Source organism: Gavia stellata, chromosome 1 (genome assembly GCF_030936135.1).
Source record: "Gavia stellata isolate bGavSte3 chromosome 1, bGavSte3.hap2, whole genome shotgun sequence".
Lineage (NCBI taxonomy): Eukaryota > Metazoa > Chordata > Aves > Gaviiformes > Gaviidae > Gavia > Gavia stellata.
The window spans coordinates 73,070,004-73,090,439 of NC_082594.1; the positions used below are offsets into that span (position 1 = coordinate 73,070,004).

At 39.6% G+C, this 20,436-nt stretch overlaps 1 protein-coding gene across 2 annotated transcripts in view; it reads right to left on the reverse strand.

Annotated features, from left to right (window-relative positions):
- The window catches only part of UBE3A (ubiquitin protein ligase E3A), a 54,043-nt gene extending 34,380 nt beyond the window's left edge, over positions 1 to 19,663 (reverse strand). Inside the window, exons 1-3 of one of the 2 annotated variants that reach the window (XM_059818874.1) lie at positions 19,637 to 19,663; positions 11,226 to 11,293; positions 3,025 to 3,143 (exon numbers count right to left, since the gene is read on the reverse strand). In XM_059818874.1, the coding sequence (XP_059674857.1) occupies positions 3,025 to 3,044 (20 nt within the window). In that variant the 5' untranslated portion in view covers positions 3,045 to 3,143; positions 11,226 to 11,293; positions 19,637 to 19,663. Of the gene's footprint in view, positions 1 to 3,024; positions 3,144 to 11,225; positions 11,294 to 15,612; positions 15,645 to 19,636 lie in introns of those variants that run through there. The other variant, XM_059818881.1, reaches the window with a different exon arrangement.
- Between the last annotated feature and the right edge of the window lie 773 nt (positions 19,664 to 20,436).

Sequence of the window (20,436 nt, forward strand, 5' to 3'; positions counted from 1 at the left end):
GCAGGTCTCAACAGAATCTCAAAACAAACTTCATGTCTCTCTGTACTTGAATTTATAGACATAATCTCACAGGCAGCTTTCTCTTTCTTCCTTCCAGCCAACAGGTCAGCCAGTAATATTTAGAATTAGGTGTTATTGCCTGACATTTCTGAACACACAAGCAGCACCTGTGTTCAGCTTGCCAACCCCCATGACTTAATTTACAGAGTAATTTAAGGGGTATAGTTCCATACCAATTTAAGGCTAAATTATAGCTATTTAGCTCTTCCTTGTTCCCATCTTCTTCCTTACACCAGCACTGATTCAAGAAGCTAACATTTAATTATTTTTTAAGACAGATTATTTTTTTCCTCCCTTTGGGACTTCCCCCTACCCAGTGAGTTTGTAGCCAGATGAGAGTTCGTAGCCAGATGAGCCAGGAGACAAGGCAGTAAAAATGCAGTTTTGACTTCAGGATATGATTTCAAGGCAGCTTAAGTTGACTGAAGAACCTTATCCAACTTTCACTTGCGTATAGATTTTGGTACAGTTGACCAGAACTGCCATGCTGGATATACTGCATGAGGAGTCAAAATAGCGCACAGCCATTACAGTAAAACTCTGTAGCTTACATGAACAAAAAGGTCTTTCATGACAGAGCTTTCTCAAAACAGAATTGAGCTAAAATCTGCAAACAGAACTCACTTCGTAGGTTTCAGAGTTTGCTAGGGGACTTCAGTTAGCACAGCTAAGCAGGCTTTGCCATAGCTTTACCAGGAAAAACTTTGTTCATAGGAATGAAATTTCTGAATTTCTCTATTTACTATATGACTATTCTAAATGCTATTGGAAATCTCCACCTGTAGCCTGAAATATTTCCTTTTTTCCTATGTTTCATTGTGCTACCTTACTGGATGGTCCCTCCTATTAAAGCCTGGACTGTTCTCTGAATTCTCTACTAAAATCTTAGTTCCTTTACTGACATACCAGATCTTAGCAACTTTCTGGATTTTACTAAACTGTACTATATTAACAGACCCAGTGCTGCATTTAAGCAGTTGCATTTCTGGCAGTCAACTTAAAATTCCTAGGCTAGCTGGATACTATGCAGTGACAGATGAGGCAGAACACAGGAAGTTACTTGTTTATATTCCACTAAGTTCTAAAATTCAGCTGACGCTAGGGATGGAATTCTGAACTTACTATCCAACTAAATTTATGCTCATGCTTAAAATGCAAATACCCTCTAACTGGAAAATAACAAAGCTTGGCCAATCTCAAAATTTGATCTCTATTTACTCCCTCCAAATGATGTTTCCCCTACTCATTAAAGTTCAGGACTGATGAGACAGTTGCTGAGAAAAATAATGCTCAACAGCAAAACAAACAAAAATTTCGTTTCCCTTCAACTCCAGTCACCATAACAAGTCACTAAATACTTAGCAGAGAGAAAACAACCTCAATTATTTTCTTCCTAATTATTCACCTAAGCATGTAAGTGCTAGAAGCCATACAACCTGAGAGAAAGTGGAAAGAAGTGTTTATATTCATAATGGCTAGCTCCTCTATTCACAGCCAGGACTTCAGAAACTGATAGCAAAGAGCTTGGAAGTTGAGGCAGTTGCTATCTTTTAGTCATAGGAAATAGAACACAGTGAAGGCTTGGGTAAGAGCAGTGCTTTAAGTTGCTATAAAAATACAAGTGAAACAGTGGTGTTAAAACAAAAATATCGAGTATTAATCACTTTGAGCTTTTAAAATACACAGCAGTATGAAAAATTACACAAAAAGAGCAGATTGGCATCTAAGCTTAGCATGTAAAAAAGGTAGCTTGTTGATTTGCAGTACAGACATGTAAACATAGCTATCAGTACGTCCAAAATCTTTTCTATCCTTATCATTTGTGTGAGTTTTACCTGGGCTTTGAACGGACAGCACAGTTCAGTACATGCTATAGAAGAAGCCTTTTTTGCAGAATAAGGCAAACAATATAAGAGAAGACAAAGTTTCAGGAAAGTTCAGAAAAAACAAAGCCTAGCTGAGTGAAAAAATGTTTGGTCCTATAAGGTAAGTGGTTCTACAGAAAACAGGGATCAAATTCCTTCAGCTTATTGTTTTCTATAACATGAGCAGACCTACCATAACTATGATTTGCAGAACTATTAATGCACTTATTAACCCGATTTTAAAAGGTTTCAAATGACAATGTAAGCACCAAATAAAATGAGCTTTCGGTACTCATTAAAACAAGTGGAAGATCAATCTAATTACAGGAATTGTAGTTGTTTGCTGAGAAGCTATTTAGTCTGCAATACCCATTTGTTTACAAACAAGATACCTTGTTATTCCTCTGAGCAGGCAGCAGTACTGAAAAACAATTATATAGTATGGCAAGATGTCCTTTCATCATGCTTAAAATCTGAAACAAGAGTTCTGTTCAGAGAAAATCTCAGAGCAAATGCTCTTATAAATTTCAGCTTTGAATTAGATCGTAGATACTGATCACAAGACACCAACTAATCTGAATACTGCAGTATGAGCTAGCAAATTCAAATGGTGGCTCACTTCCAGTAACACAGGGAGCAACTTCTCCATTCTGCAAGCCACTCCTTTTACCTGCACTGTACTTCGCTAGGAGAGAAAAGTAAAGGTATGCAAGCCTACAAATTTTAACATCAAGCCTCCTGGACAAATACTTTAAAAAAATTGAACAAATTGCTTAAATAAGTATGCTAAACAATTTATACAGAATTTCAGTATGACAGTATAAAACCACCAGAGACTTTTAAATTATAGTATTGCTCTTAAGAGGAGCACCACAGTGCTCATATTTTAAAAAGCAGGCAGGAACAAGTTAAGTGAGCTTTGAAATCACTCTAAGCAAGAGGGTAAGTCAACTTTGCCAGCTGACTTATCTTAAGCAAACAACAGAACTTAATATTATTTATAAAACTAACTTCAAGCCATACAAATTAAATACTTTTAAAATAAACATTATACTAAAAAATGATCCTGGAGAAACAACACGATACACTTTATGCTTACCTTTTACAAGCTGTGGCCATTCGGTGACATCAGGGTGATCACAATTTTGAGCCACTGATTAAAAACGAGTTGTCACACCAGTCCTGTATCACGCTGGGCTAAGCATAAGCTTAACAACTCTAAATAAGTAAAAATAATTTAGTTAAAAGTCCTTACAAATTATTTTCAGCCAGTCCACTAAATAAAAACTGTAAAACAGAAGAAAAATATTCATGTTAAGCATTGTTTTATCTGCAAGATTAAGACCTACCATACAAAAACTAGTTCATTTTTGAATGGCATTCTAAGACTTCTAGAGTAACTCACTACAGTACACTCAACTGGCGAACTTGAAAGTTCATGAACTTATTTTTAGCCTCTCCAAAAAAACCCAAAACCAAACCCCATCTCTTGGACCACTGGAAAGCATCTGATGTCAAGACAACAAGCATTCAAATATTTGGAAGCATGTGCATAAGTATGAACTGTAATTTCTAAGTACAATAAAATTCCATTAGTTGTTTCCCTGCTACAACTCAATTAATACTGGTTCCTAATGAGGCTCTGTGCTCCCAGGGGAGCAACATTTAACATATACTTTGCTGTGTGCCTCTTCCCAAAATGAAGTAAGCTAAAGCTACGTAAAAGTTTCAGAGGAGCAACCTTTGCTATCTGTGGCCAATCTTTTAGGTTCTTTGCTCCATTTACGCTACGTGTACTCTCTCCTCTCCCTTAAATTTTCAAAAGTGTATTTTACCTGTCAATTGCTTCCCGTGATCTGGCTCCACTGGTATAAATTGAAGGGTTGGTCCTTTACTTTGTCACGCAGGTGGCAGCCAATGATCACTCAGCAATACTCGTGCCCAGAGTGCCCTGGGACCACCCCAGCTGATTACTTCCATGGCTGAAAAGGAACCAGTTAGTCTCTTACCTACTGCTATTATCTACTCTAAACTAAAAAGTTAACTGATAAAATATTTCCAAACATAACCCTCAACACTCAATTCACCCCATTCTCTGTCCCACCCAAGCTCCTAGGTGAACTGGACAAAGATCGTAATGAAAAAAGGCCTCCCTTGGAGAGTCAGATCAAACAGCATTATTCACTTTCTGTTAATATAAGGTTTTGATTAAAATTGAAATGTTATTACTGTATTTAGTAAATAAAAAGTTATCTCACTTTCTCTAAACAGCTGGTAGCTAGGAAGACAGACCACTGTATAGTATCCGAGAAGTTTATTCCTGTGGCTCTAACCCAGATGAAACCCCACATTTGCAGGTTGCCGTGCAGCAGAAGCCTCATACAGAAGCAAGGTGCACAAAGGCTAGCAAGCTATTGAGGGCACACCCGCAGCTCTCTGCAACACCTGCAGTCATAATGATCTGGTGCAAATACTACAAGAGCACATCGGGCAGCTTTAAATGTTTCAGTAAAGAAAGCTTTTGTGCTTCAGTCCAAACTGTTACAAGAGTCTTTCAGTAAGGTCTTAAGTTTGAGGAGCAATCAAGCATTCTCAATGCTAATTTGTATCTGTTGATTTATCAGAGATATGAAATTACTGATCAGTAAGCAAGGCCCATGATTTTCTAAAGTTTGTGAGAAAAGCTGCTGACTTTTGCCATTCTACTACAATTTGCCATTCTGCTACAAACTCCGTAAGAGAACAAAATTTGTATTAGTTTCAGAATGATGCTTATTAATTTAATCGGCTACATTCCTTGAGGTAGGAAAAGTGCCATTTAATTAACATCAGTAATATTTGAATCTTCTCATCTAAACACAAGTGCAGTTGACATAAGTAAAAAATAAGCAGGCTACCAAAAACCTCTGAAACAAAACAGAGGTTCTCTAGTACCTGTGTTTTACAGGTGTAAATTGTCAAAGTTTAACTGAGTCAATGCCAGGACACAGTACAATGAATAGTAATCAGTTTGAAAGGTTCCTCATCTGTCAACATTAAATGATAAATATTTTCAAATTTATGTTTGCTGACCAACAGCTGTACAGAAAAAGCAAACAGCAAAACAAGAGATGCTGATGCAAAACTAAGCCTTAAAACACTGTTTATGACATTCTGATTGTTTAAGATCTGACAAGATCCACTTTCAGGCAAGCCTTAGTTTTAAAGAAACAGATGCCTACTCTAAGGTAGTGCTTTCTTCTAAAGTTAAATCTAAATTCTTGCTGCATTCTGAACTGATGTGAAATGGCTCTGTAAAAATGCATTTAAAAATTAAACCCCCTTTCTAGCTCTTTGCTCAAGTAACTTTTAGTATGCTCATCAAAGAGGGCAGTAGTGTAATCTCTAATGCCTCATTGGTTGGGAAACCTGCATACTGTCTGACTGCTGGAAGAACCAGCTCAGGTTCTGGAGCACGCCAAATCAATCACTCCCTACCTAGACTTGTGTCCTGTATCACCCAGACCACAGGCAAAAGCTAATTACAGTAGTCTTCCATTCAAATGGAAGCATGTTAGAACAACAGGTTGACAGCAGCCTTAGCAAAACAGGGTTTTCCTGAGGCTGTTTCATATGGGAGGAGAGAAGTCATGAACACAACTGTCAATAATGAAGGAACACATGAAATGTTGGTGCTGGATTCAAAAACCATCAGATTTTGGAATGTTAACGAATGTGCACTGAGAAGGCAGCTCCACAGTCACGGCCAAGACAAGTTTGTGCCCAGGCCTGACACAGATGCACTCTGTTAGTCAGATTTACCACACCACCAAATGTAGCATCTACAGCAGCTCCGTGAAGAGAGGCAGTATCCAAACTGCCATGATTCTCACCAAGCAGAAGTTGACTCATCTAAGTTTTGCAGTGAAATTTGTATCTACAAATTGAATTTATGCGGATCAGAGCTTCAAGTCAGGAAGTTGCAGCATTTCTAATCTGGTACAAGATACCTTAAAACTATATTTACTGTACTGGGATCTAAAAATCTCATGCTATTTTTCAACAATCTAGATGCAAGAAATCTTAATGAATAATTTTCCCTTTACCTCCTTCTCGGCCTACCTTCCCCACCTATCCTTGCTGCTACTCCTGTGGGACAGAATATGATTGGCAAGGATTCCCTAGCACAGATGAAAGAATTCCTTTTTCTAAAACCTTAGCCATTCATGCATCAGCGGAGTACTGTCTGCTGGCAAAGAGTCCAGCATGTTGAAACATGGAGTGGGTTCTAAAGGAGACTACCATCAAAGATCCCTTATTCTGAATCTAGTTTGAACAAAGGACATTTTGAATGCTGGTTCCAAACAAGGCAGAAAGAGAAAATGGTAAGAGAGTCAAAGGACACTATTTGATCAGGAAAGGGAAACCACACTGATGAACAGACTAACATCATGGAAAAGGGGATTATGAAAAATAGGAAACTGACCTAAAACAGCTGCTTTTCTGTCACAGGAATTCCTTTACAAAATATCTCTGGATGTAACTTACCTTCTAGAAGGCAGGACCCTGAAACAGAAGCCGCAGAACAAATATTTATTCTTAAAGCAGAGTTACTCAGATTTCTCCAGTCTTCACTGTCATGGTTAGCATGGCTTACAGTTTAGGCTTTCACAGACACACAGAGCAGCTGAAGGTATCAAACACAGTTTGTGCCTGTGGAATATGTCTGAGAAACCTGAGATGGCTGCTAGAGGCTTTTTGGGACTGGGCAGGCTCCAGTACAGACACATCTACATCTGCCTAGTGACTATTTGAAAGAGGTATATTCAACCAGGACTCCAGCAACCCCTGTTAAAATTAGCAAGACAATACACAAGATCTGTGCCTTCAAACCATATATCTGAAGAACCTTGTATGGGATGGAGTAGCACTCATTGAGAGGGAACAGGATAAATAATGTTTATGCAGTAGTTCGAGAATACACCCATTTCTCCAAGGTGACAAAAGTACAGATTTTCTGAAAAGAATGTTCCTATCAACTGAAAAAGGGGGAAGAAATAAATAATAAATCAGTGAAAGAATAAGAAGTCAGAAGCCAAGTTCAGGTGCACAAAAAGGGGCTAAAAACCAACTTTGTTTTATAGCCTGATGAGATCTTCTCTTTGCACATTTCATCGTGAAAGTCTGGAACCACAAACACGAGCCAAGAAGAGGCCCCCTGTTTCAAAACACAGAACCTAAAGCTACACCATGGAGAACATAAGTACCTATCTGTCAGCAATCAAAAATAAAGCCAAAAAACTTCCAGCTACAAATAATTTCATTGAAATTTGTTACTTACATGGATTTCCTATATTTATTAATTTCCCTACGTTATTTGATGTACAGGCGTTCAGTTTCTGTGACAGCACAGCTATCTGGCAGCTGACACCCAGTATCTGAGGTCTAGGAAGATCCTTGAGTGAAGAAAACTTTTCTTATTTAAACTATGACTTCTTATTGACCTTACTGAATGACTGGTGCTCTGGGAGGTGGCATTTTTAAGAATTGAAGTTTCTTTTACAAAAGAATTTAGGTTTATACTCAAGCAATCTTTGATCCAAATTGTTTTTAATATTCTCTTTTTGGCAAGTGATCTAATGAAAATGGGGGTGATTCACCTGTACAAAAGAAGTACCATGACCTTCTTTACCTACCAGTGCTGGAATCTGAGTTGCTTAATTAAAAATAACCGTCTCTCAAGATACAACTAAAGACAGCTTTTGTATGTTTTCTGAAGAATCCCTCTGAATACCCCAAGAATGAATGCTTTTCTCAAATCTGATACATTTCCAGTATAACTTTGAGTACCATGATGAAACAGACAGTGATCATCTATACAGTAAAAGGTGCCCTCAGGACTACCCTGGCCAGTTTACTACTTCGAAAAAGGAACTGCCAACTAATAGGCAAACTGGCCGCTTATAACTTGAGATTGATTCATCAAGTGGCCTGGAGGAAATTGTAGAATATTCACCAAATCCCCAAGTTCAACCTTAACTGTCACTTGCAGGAAAAAAAAAAAAAAAAAAGGTATGCTTGAGACTTAATTTCCTGATAAGGTCGGAAATATCAATTGCTTTTGATGCCTGCATGCTGCTTCCAACACAGAAAACATGAAACGACTGAAGATTTCAGAAGTTTTCTTCATGCAACTAACAGGTCAAATTATCAATGATCCTAAAGTAAAATAAACCAGCCACTAATAAAACCCGATTACATAAATCCCAATGGAGCTGTAAAAAAACACTAATTAAGCATCTATATGAATTTTTTTCCACTGCCTGGTAAACCAAGCCATTCAACTAAAAACAACAAATACAAAATCACATACTTAGAAGACCAAGAGAATTGGGTTCTATCCTGGAAAATGCCAACTTAAAGTGACTAAAGGCAGTCACAATTGATGAGCAAACACACATGTGCTCCCAGTATTAGAGCTAGAATGACAGATATGACTCATGAAGGGTTCCTGGAAAGGTGTCTGTTCATCTGCACAAAGTACTTCAGACACGTTCAAAACTTGAGGCCAGTTCTCCAGTTATTCACTATTCTTCAAAAGTGTTCCAGAAGTAGCAGAGAAGAGCCACAAAGTCAGCGTGAAGGTAGGAGAAAGTGCATTGTGATCAGATAATGGAAAGAGTTCAAAGTTAATCAAGCTAACCAATATGGATACTGGAAGAAACTAAGTCCTCTCATAGCATGGAAAGAATACGCAAGAAAGATCCTCTAATTAAAAGAAAGCATATAAAACCCCCACATGACTAGAAACTGAAGGCTGACAAAATTACTGTAGGAACACAAACATGCGGATAGCGAGGACAATTAACACTTGAATAAATTACTTGGGGTGGGATCTGAATTTACTACTATCTTCAAATTAAAGCTGGTGCCATTCTGGAATTTACACTCCAGTAAAAACACAATTTACTGAGTTTAATAAAGGTAGAATTTGGTGCAACTCAATATACAGACATCAACTATAGATTTATATAAAAGCTTCATCCTATAATAGCTGTATGCTTACTTTGCCTTGATGTCAATACTCCACAAATCACACAGTAACAGAAAAAGGTCTAGCGCTTGCTCCCATTCCCTCCCCCCACCTCAAATCTCAAGGCCTATGTGTTATTTTAATTTTCTACAACTGCCCCTGCAACTCTGGACACTAGATTTTCCTTTCAACATTTGTTTTTGGTTTGGTATTTCAGTAAGATCATAGATATACTTTATTCACCTTTGTAAAAGAGGGAAAGACCTGAAATTAGCTTCTGAATTTTTCACTTAGACCACAGCTGATTTTTCTTCCATAGCTGATTTTTCTTCCACTACACACACTTATTTTTTGTAGCAGAACCATTTGTTTCTATCTCAGTTGTGCCTGCTACTTCAGGCTCCCTCCAAAATGATATACAGTTATGAATGGAAAGCCCCTCCTACATCAGAAGGTGAAATCCAATCATCTACTTAAATTTCTTCTAGCAGCTCTCCTTTTACTGGCTAGGTATCACGTTAAGTTATTTTCCAAACAGGTAAGTTTTACAGCTTCACTTCAGGTTTAATATTTAAACTTTTATTCCATCTGTCCTTTTGCTTATGCTTCGTTATTTTGCTTTCTTTTGCCACCCATCTTCCACACAGCCTTCCATGTAAAGCACCTTTCTGTTCACCAAGTTCTCCAGTATCACCAGCATGTCTGTTTATATATAGTTCATATTAAGACCATGCAATCATGCAATTCTGTAGCATAATGTTCAGCTTCTATGATGTTCTGTTAGTATTCATTACTCAAGTTGTGGGAGATTAGAGGGGAATTCTTGTTCATCAATTTATGAAGCACATACCATTACAAAGAGACCACGCATACATACAGTGCCAAGCAGTTAAACATTCAGAAAAAAAGCAGCCAGCAGAAATAATGGCAATAAAGAAATAACAGCTTAGGTTTGAAGAAGAGCCATCATACACACAACTGGTATTGAAACTGGAGAGCAAGAAGCAGGCGGGTGGTCCCAGTGGTGCTGTGGGTGCAAAAATGAATATACACTACCTGCCAGATGCCTGCTAGAGTAAAGGACCAATCTATACAATTCTCTCAGGAACATCTGGATTGTGATAATGTAACATTATGGCTTTTTAAGAGATTTACAGTTTTTAATTAGCACACACTATACTTAAAGTTTCAGCTTAGAATTAATCATTTTAGCTCCTGTCTATAGCTTCCTACAAAATAGAACTTAAAAAAAAAAGACACCCAACAACCCTTCCACAAGGTTGAGATATCGAATCTTTAAATATATACTTATGTTAAGTATCTTCAAAAGAAAAATCTAGACATAAACACACAGGGTATAAAACTTGAAGTTACTGAGATCTTCCCCACATTTGAAATGGGGTTAAAGAAGAAAGTACACACATAGCTTAGAAAGTTGTTGAAGTAACCACGTACAATTTTATATATGCATTAACAGACCTATTTAATATGGCAGAAAAATGAACCTAAACAATAATTGTTTTTCTGAATGCAGCAATGCAAAAAGTTTCAAAAATTCTCCATGTATCAAGTTGCAGAACTATAGAACTTGAGACACTACAGAGTGGTGCAGTTATTCTGTACTACCAGGTATCTCCACGGGACTAGACCAGAATCAAGTTAGAAAATAGAAATTAAAATAACTACAAGTTAAGGTTCCAACCTTGCTGTAATGCATGTACGTATTTTTAAGCTGGCTGGACATTTAAGAGCCTAGACAAAAAGAGACAGAATGTGCCATGGGCTCATGTTAGCACTGCTACTGAAGGTTACATTTCTGTATTTCCTAGCATTCCAATTTGCAAATTTGACTTACACCGATGTTCGCTTAAGTTTTCTAGTAGTTCTGAACTTACTTTGCAAGTCATACCTAAAAACTGTACAAGCCTTACTGTAAATATGCTCAGCAGCAAGGAAAAAACCTTTCAGAAACAGCACTGATTCTTATCCAATCCATGGAGAAATGGTAGCAGCATGATGCTGAGTTTGTAAAACAAATTAAAAGGGGATTCATCAATGTTGTGTCATCAGTATTTATTTTCCCCAAGAAAAACCAAGTAACTCAGTTTTCTAGAGAACTGTGCCTAAGTAACAGACATCACAGTCAAAAAAGATAGGGGAAAAATGAATGCGTGTGTTTCTTCCTGAATGTATTTTCAACTTTTTTTTTAAATCAGGGAACAAAAGTATAAATATTTGTTACTATGATTATTAGCATACATATAATATAAAAGAATACATAAACATACCATATCTTTCCAGAGCTGCAGAAACTTGTTCTTTCAAATTCTAAAGTGGACTTCTACAGTTCTTGTACCTATAATGCAAAACATTACAGTTAAATTTTCACACTATGCTCCATACCAATCTGAAACTCAATGCAACTTCAAAATGATACATTCAAGAATGGCCATTCAGTTAGTCGCAAGTCTGCAACTAAAGAAAACATATACTTAGAATCATAGAATAGAATATCTCAAGTTGGAAGGGACCCATAAGGATCATCAAGTCCAACTCCCTGCGCCTCTCAATAAACCATACTTCCCATAAAAACCACAAGAGAAAATACTTAGTACGTTAGGGAAACTACAAAAAGCAGAAAGTCCATAGACACAACGTTCCCTATTCTTTCCTCTCTCCTCTCTAGTGATGCAACAGAGTTTTACAATTCCATTCATCCAGTTCATTACAAATACCCATTTCCTTACAAATATCAATTTCCTTCTTCTAGAAGGTTCTGGCAAGGTTTCTCCCCCCCCCGCCTTGTTTTTGGAAAAAAAAATAATTGGTATTTACAGTAAGAAAAAACAACACTCAAAAGAAGTCACAGAACGACATCTTTGTTCTGGATGAACAAAACTGGAGTTTGATAAACTTTTCTAGAAATTGTTCATTTTCAGGAAAGCCATAATTAACAGGGGATGCATGACTAAAACATACTCCAAACATTTTCAACAAACACCTAAAAGCACAACCAATTTCTGGGGAAAAAGTGACAGAAACAGGCATATAAGCATACAACTAAAGAAATCTAGTAATTACTTTCCAAAAAGTTGTTCATTTGGCAGAGAGTATCACATTTTCAGTACTGTGAAGATTTAATACTTAATTTCTTGGTTCTAAAACTCTATTAAGAACAAACAAATCCAATGCAACTGATTTAGGCTGATCTCCAATACAGATCAGAGTTCCCATGAAGGAAACCCCGATCTGGTTACCTTAACAGTACATTCAGGTTTGTCTTAAAAGATGTCAAACCACAGAGAACCCATCCAGTACCAAAGGCCCAATTATCAGGGATGTGAAATGGGGTGATCCTGGACTGACACAGTTATGCCAGTAAAACTCTACAGCACTAGCAGTTTGTACACAATTTTTTGTATTTAAAGAAAAAAATTAAATGGGGCATCCTACCTGTTTCATGAAACAAGACTGCTATTTCAACAAACAATTATGATAATTATGTGGATTTATGTACAATTAGGATTAATGAGTTAATGTTACACAACTGCATCAAAACTTTACTACCATTCAGAAGAAAAAAAGAATAAATTTATCTGAACAATATGAGACAGTAACTGATGATTTTCTTGTTCGGAAGTGGCACTTCCACTCCATACAAACAACAGAAATCTGGAATATCTATCTTGTATTTTATTAAAGAATAATTCTTCATTCACCATGATGCCATTAGGCAAACTCAGTTAAAAGTATTCTGACAGATGTGACCAATATTTTCACACCTTGTATCACAGGACTTCCAGCTTAAACTCCGATATATGTATTTGTTCATGTACACACAGAGAGCAATGTCATCTATATAAAATTCACTCACTGTCCTCTAAGGTAAAAAGCATCAACTTTCAGTGTGCACAGAGTACGAGCAGAGCACAAAGTACAGCATGAAGAAGTATCACAACTACATCTATCGGGGATCTTATGATTATTGCCCAGCAATAGGAGAAAACAAAGGTTCCCAACATAACTGAAGCTATGTAGTTTGAGACAGTACAGTTTACAGAATAAACAAGACCACAGTGGAGGAGATGGAGACAGCGGATTTGCTTAATAACACACAGCTAGCAGCAGAAGAGCAAGTAATTCCAACAGCACAAGACTGAAGCTCCTGGACTTCCAGTTCTCTTTCTTCAATCTCCCCCCACCAGCTACCACCAAGGCAGAGCAGGAGTTCAGCAGTCTAGTAAAAAAATTTGCTCAAAGGCTACACGAACAACAATAAAATGAAATATGAGATTGTAATGCTTGTCTAAAAGGAATGAAAATAATTTCATGAAGTCAAATGTGCTTCAACATTCACCTTTAGTATACTTATTAATCAGCATTAAGCTGCATCTGCCTAAAAAATGCATATGGCAAATGTGACTAAAAGCATGGCTAACACTATTGCTTCCACTCAACATAAAGAAATCTTGATCTGTCATATGGTCAGAGCCAAAAGAGTTGTTTTTTTTAGAACTATGTCATATATTTTCAATAAGAAAAACAGACTTCAAGGCACACTGAATAATATTAACAAAGATGGTAAGCTACTGACTTAACCAAACTGTAGCATACAGAACCACAAAATATTTAAGAAATTAATAATAAATTACGAAAAATACTTTGCAACTCTCATGTCTGGCCTGATGAAAGCCATCATGAAGACACCTCTATCAGGTGCTTAAATGATGTTTTCCACTTTTCTTTTTTTGCAATAACTGTCACAAGACAGGAGTAGAAGAAAAAATTCTGAGCACACTACGCTAAAGAAAGTGGTAGGTATTTTACCTAGTATTATAGATTCTCTCTCACAATTTCAAATATGTAAGTTCAAATAAGAATAACTTTCTTCTAAAACTGACATTCTTAATATAATAACATTAGCCAAATAAAAAACAAATATTCACAAACATTCTTCTTTCAATAAGATACTCAGGTCATAGGAACCATGCAAATGGAGTATCTATCACCACCTTACAACATAAGGGGCTCAACCTTTGCAACCAAGAAATACCAGTATTTCACAGAAGTGATACACTCTCTTAAGAGCTCCCATGCCCTTGAACTCTCATGGGACTTGCAGGTTGTGTGGACTGTAAGTGTGTATTCCTATGGTCCACAATAGGCAAGTTCTGCTACAACAGACGAAATACATGTAGGTGCTGCTACCGCAGCCAGTGTACGCTAGCATACCTTGGACTTTCTAAAAATAAAATAGGGTATGTATACATATTAAACCACAATTTTCATCACCAAGACTTTGAACATGACATTTTACTATGAAATAAAAAGCAAGCATTATCTGAATATGGTTGTACAAATAAGAAAGATGAAAACACCATATTGGAAATAGAAATTCTAAAGTGGTGATAGACCTCTTCAGTATTACCTAGCTTTGTAAAAGTTTTTGATATCTTTTAAGACAACAAAAAATACCATACTGTAAAATGAAAATATTTTAAGCATCAATCACCTCAACAACATGACTAACCATAATGCATAAGAAAAACGGTCTACATCTATGGTAGCATTTCCTGAAGTATTTTGACCTGCAGCCCATTTTAGAAGTTCAGCTCCTTTAAGAGCCACTCCACCACCCTCTGACACTCCAAGCCTGCTGAACTGCAGCTGCTCCAACCTGGGTCCCACAGAGCATACCAGAGCAGGAGTACACAAGTAGTGCCAGAGCCTGGCTGCCTGGACAAGTCTGGCATCTCTCAGCACCACACAAGCTTGGCAACATGTTACAGATAACTCTTGTGCCTCAGCTCCTAAAGCTAAGGGAGAGGGGGTGTTTATTTATCATTCTAATCTCCCCATTTCACCAATTTCTTTGGTGTAATGATTATCAAGGAAGTACCAACAAGTCCAAAAAGGGGTCCACCAAAGGGAGTAAGAGCATGGTCTCCTCTATGAAGGACAGGTTGAGAACTAGCTTCACACCTAGAACTCTAGCTTGGTCAAGATAGCAGAAGTCCTGCCACAGTCCTCGCAGGACACCAGAATGAAAAGCAAACCGTGCAGACTAATCACTGCCAGACAATTATGCAACAACCAGCAAACCCAAATACAGGTTCCAGGATTTTCTGCTTGCGAACCCACCGGTTGACGCAAAGCTCACCAAGACCAAATTTCCACTGGGTTTCAAACTGAGACACTGTACCTTACAGTTTTTGAGACACTTAAATTTTGTGTTATTTAGTTACTTAGGCCACAGCTTTGAAATTATGTCATACAAGGATTGAACATGAAAAAAAGTAGCACCCTCCATATCAAGCAGCCAACTGGTACATCAGTTCAAGTTTGTGCTAAAACATCACCACTGTAATTCACCTCTGGTACAGTCCCACTGCTGTCATACTACACATGATAAGCATGACTCTCAAACGTAAAGTGTGTTAACATACAGTATGTTTTTAAAGGTATTTGGATGGATGCAAACAGCAACACTTTTTGATGAAAAGTCTTTAACAGCTACATACTGTGAATATCCTTTTCAAACCACCAGATTACAAAACAAACAAACAAAAGACTCCAAACCTCTGCTTCACTAACTAGAACTTTCTCTTAAAGCACATACACCTCTGTTCTAAGGAAAGGCAAGTTGTTTCAAAAGAAGCAGGTCACCCCTCTTACCTAAGCCAGTGAAGTGAGGGTCCAGAGGGAAGCCACCCATTTAGTTCCACTCAGCTGAACAACTGCAGCTTCTCCTAATTCTTCACCACCCTGTAAAACATGGGTAAAGAGCCATGCAGGATGGTAACGGAAAGAGTATCGGTAAAGACTGACTTGCGCCCCCTTCCTCCATTCAGCAGTTTGCATAATACAGGGAAGCAGGCTCAACCTATTAAAAGTAAGAAGTAGTTAATACTTCCTTTAAGAGATTCATTCATAAGAGTATTTGTGAGACAGAACACTATGGTAATATTTAATTTATAATGTAATTTTACAACCAGTAAGTTATTTTGTCATCAATAAGTTCTGCCACTCCTAGCCACAAGAAGGTGGAACTATTCAAAAATAGCCATTTAAAGTGCTATTTGTTCATGTTATACTGCCAAGCATGAATCTTGGATCTCAACATCATTTGATTTTATCTTTTTTATATTTCTCCTATGAGGTTATTTTTCTGAAGAAATGTCTCACCAGTTGGTATAGCTACTGAAGTGTTGCTTCGTTACAAAATGTTACCTTTAAAAGCTGTATTTGCTGACTGTCTGCTAACCAACCAGATACATTACACACATTACTATTCATATGAACTAGCTTTTTTCCAAAATTTCATTCATGGGCAATACAGCCTTATGAGGCTGTCAGGCACTGCCTGTAAATACAGGAAGTTAATGCAGTAAATGTTAAGGTCAAAGTATTTAATGTGACAAAAGTCGCTTCAAATATGTGATTTGCTCACTGCTGTTGTCTCTGGGAACCAACCATTTAGCAAAGCTTACAACACTCTCCTGGGAGGGAGAGAAGAGATTATTTTTTAAAAAAAGTATCATATCCTAAACTATTTTTTACAGACCCTGATAGCAAATGTATTCCCCCTCTCCTTCCATGTACAAATCAGAATTTGATTAATAACAGAAAACCTTTCAACACTGCTTCTCTATAAAACCCATAGCTACCTTAAATACAACGGATAGTTCAGAAAACGTGTAAAACATACCTCCTTTGTTTAAAAATCAATATCAATTCATTAACTGAAGTGAAGCAAAGACCTGGCCCACAGTACCAGAAACAAAGATTGACACTGGAAATGAGATACATGCCTACATACTTTAGGAATTCTCTCCTCTTGTCCCTCAATTACATGTTCTGTTTTTAAGAATTAGTGGCTTTTACCTTCCAGTGAATGAATACACTGGTGTGGGGAGGGAGAAAGACATTTCCTGCATTTAAAAAAAGATGAATTCTCTCTGGACATTCACTAAGTAAACTGAAACCAAAAGTAGCAGAAGCAAAAAAAAAAATTTCTTTCCTGCATAGCAAAACCTAAGATGATGCATATTTACAACAATGTAAACACTAAATTCGTTCCATGATAAGTGTCATATCATGTACTACCCTAATTATTGTTTATATAAAGTGTTATATGCTTAAACATGTTCACAACTAAACTTGTTTATGACTATTAAAACTTGACTCAAAGATATTCCCCCCCCCCAATTATATATTTGGTTAAGTAGAACCTGTGACTTCATAGAGAACTAGTGAAGAACACGTCAACAAAGCACATATTCATAATGAAATAAGCATGATTTTATACTGGGGTACATATGTAATTTCGTATTTCCAAAGCAGGTTTCCTCCTACAAAAAGGGAAGTTAAAACAGGTTCTCTTTATTTTCATTTATTTTCTCAAGTTGATCAGAACAGAGACAAACTGAAGGTGCTCTAACAGGGACTCTAACAAACTGAGAACATCCCCAGATGTTTTTAACAAATACACACAGTTTTAACTTCCATTCACAAAAGAATCATCATTTGCATATGTCTTTAAGCAGCAGCAGTAATTGGAAAAAAGATCAAAAGTTTTGTTTGCTATTAAAAAAAGGATCAACCCCACACAATGTTAGAGTTCTGAAGAGGACTTGGACTGAGAGATCTAGGCTTTGAAACTCACTGCTGTTAAAAAGTTAAACACCTCTGCTTTTTCAAGCCTGCCTTTCCTTCAGTAACTTGTTGGGTTTTTTTTTTTTTGGACATAAAGTCATACAATCATACTCCTAAAACCCCCAAACAAATCAAACCATTTATTTTGCCATCTAGCTTGGTGATTTTATTTCTAAATTCTTGGGAGACACTCAGGATACTCCAGTGAGGAGAAATAGCAAACAACTGTGGTAAACAGAAAAAGAATTTCTTAATTCTAGTATGAAAGATGCTACATTAATTAGCAAACATTTAGAGTGGAACGGAAGGTATTCATAAAAGAGAGATGAAGTATCTGTAATATTGCATGGAAATAATTTCAATTAAAGATAGTTTTCCACCCTGTAAACCTAAGCAGTGGTCTAGCTTTTCTTCCAAGGTTTGTCTGTATTGAATTGACAGAACATTACTGTTACAAAGACAAGTCATAAGCACTGCAAACTGCATCTGTTTTAAAAGACAAATGTATGTGAGGAAAACTATCGTCTCTCCATAGCAATTTGGTAATGCACATATTTTCAATTCAACACACTCATTAAAGTCTGAGTATCACAGTATTTTCAAATTAAAAAAGGTACCTTTAGCTGTTTCCAAAATGAAAGAGCACAGGGTATTTAGTGCCACCACCCAAACCAAGCAGTTTGTGAAAACTGTAAAGTCCATTTTCCAGCAGTTTTCATTCTTATCAAGAGGTACCTCTCACCATCTCCATTATTTTCCCACCCAGTCATAGATGTCTAATAACGCAGTTAAACTTAGAGCTGTGCTTCTCCCTTAGCAGGGAATCTCTCTCTAACTGGAAGCTATTTACATGTATTAGGAACTTAGTCTTACCTTTTAGACCTCTCCCTTTCAAACCAGTGGAGAAAAAAAAAAAAAGATGAACTTTTTGCTTCCTTAGGAAATCAAAGCTAAATTCAGGTAGTTTCCCACTGAGGAACTTTTTTGTTAGACATGCAAGAGGCATGGTAAAACTAATCTGACAAGCTGATTCTCACAGAGCCTCACGTTTGCACAGACGCCTACTGAGGTAGGGAAGTTTCCCTACAGACATAGAGGGACCATCCCTGAAGTGATGTGCAAGACACATGCTTTGTCTCAGAATTAGAGCATGGCTTACGCAGAAGGAAACATAAACAAGTACTTCCATTAACTGGAGGAAAAAAAGCATAACTAGAAGTCTATAGATTACAGGTTCTTGCCACCTAAAAGAAAGTTGTGGAACATGTTTTGTTTCCTAAGCAGTAGCAACTTCTGAATGACCATGTCATATCATCTTAAAGACATCTGATTTACAAATCGGCTGTGAACCATAACAAATCACAGAGTTCCTTTGACAGAAAGGAACACTTAAGAACTGAAACCTAGCAAGTCCTACAGTCAGGAGCGATAGATCACATTTATCAGCAAAGCAACCTGTTCACAGGTTACCAGATCCAACTCTTCAGACTGGATAGGAAGTAACACGAGCAAGTGAACATACCTACTTTGTTAAGCAGGCCTTGCACACTAGTTACGCACCCTCGCCGTACTTCACATACTCGTACCTCCCCAGCTGCCACAGCTGGCCATGCCGAAGGCACCGAGGCGCTCCATGCCCACAGCAGCCCCGCGGAGCGGGCACCGCCGCTGCGCCGCTCGGCCGAGCCGGGAAACTGAGGCAGGGGCAGGCTGGGTTCACCCAAGGTCGCCCAGCAAGCCCGGTCTCCCCGGGGGGCGGGCTGAAGCCCGGAGCCACCCGCCTGGCCGGCCTTCCCGCTTCTAGGGAGGGACGGGGCGGCCCCGCACCCATGTGCCTCACGAGAAGGGAGAGGACCACCGAGGCCACGCACCCCCGCCGACGGCGCCTCCCGCCCGCTCTCCCCACCCGAGGTGGGGATCTCCCCGGCGGAGGGAAGCGGACAGGGCCGCCTCCCGGCCCCCTCCCCTTCAGGGCCGGCGTGAGACGGGCGCCATCCCCCTCCCTGCCCTCCCCCGGGCCGAGCGCTGCGCAGCGCCTACCGACCTGGGCGCCGCGGCCTGCTGCTCCCGGTCACTCCCGCCACCGCCGCCCGGGCTCATGCGGGGGCCGCGCCGTGCTCGGGACCGCGATGCAGGCGAGGAGGTGGAGGCGCCGCCGCTGCTGCTGCTGCTGGTGGAGGTGTCGGGGCCCCAGAGCGGAGGAGACGGGGCCGCGGCCTCGCGGGGCGGGGAAGGGAGAGGCGAGCGGCCTGGCAAGGCCGGCGGCACGGACGGGAGGGCGGGCCGGGCCCGCGGGTACGCCTCCTCTCGCGGACTAGCTCGCTCTCAGCCCGAGCCCCGCGCCACCATCTTGGGAGCAACGCGGATATCGGCGCGGCGCAAGCTCGGAGGACTCGCGGCGGGCGGGGGTGGGGTGGGGGGGGACAGGAAGGAGGACCCACTGTGTCCCGGCGTGCAACGCGGGCGGGGGCGGGCGGACGAGGCGGCTGCGCCACACTACCCACCGCGCGAAACCATAGAGTTCCCGGGCCGGTTCCTTCCTGCCTTTTTCACTCGCGGCGCCCGGCGGAAGGGAGCCGAGGAGGCGCCTGCGTGCCCGCATGCGTGAGGCGGGAGCCACCATGTTGGAAGAGGGCAATAGGGCGATGGGTGGGGGCGGGCGCTACCTCCCTATAGAGCAGCGGTCAACCCGGCGTGCGGGGTGGTGACGCGCCAGGTAGGGCGGAGCTCAGAGTCGCGCATGCGCGAACACAGGCTCCCGGGGGCGATCCCGGGGTGGGGGAGGGAGACGTGCGGGTGTTGGCGGGTCGCGCGGGGCCGCTGGCGGCACGCGCCTACGCGTGC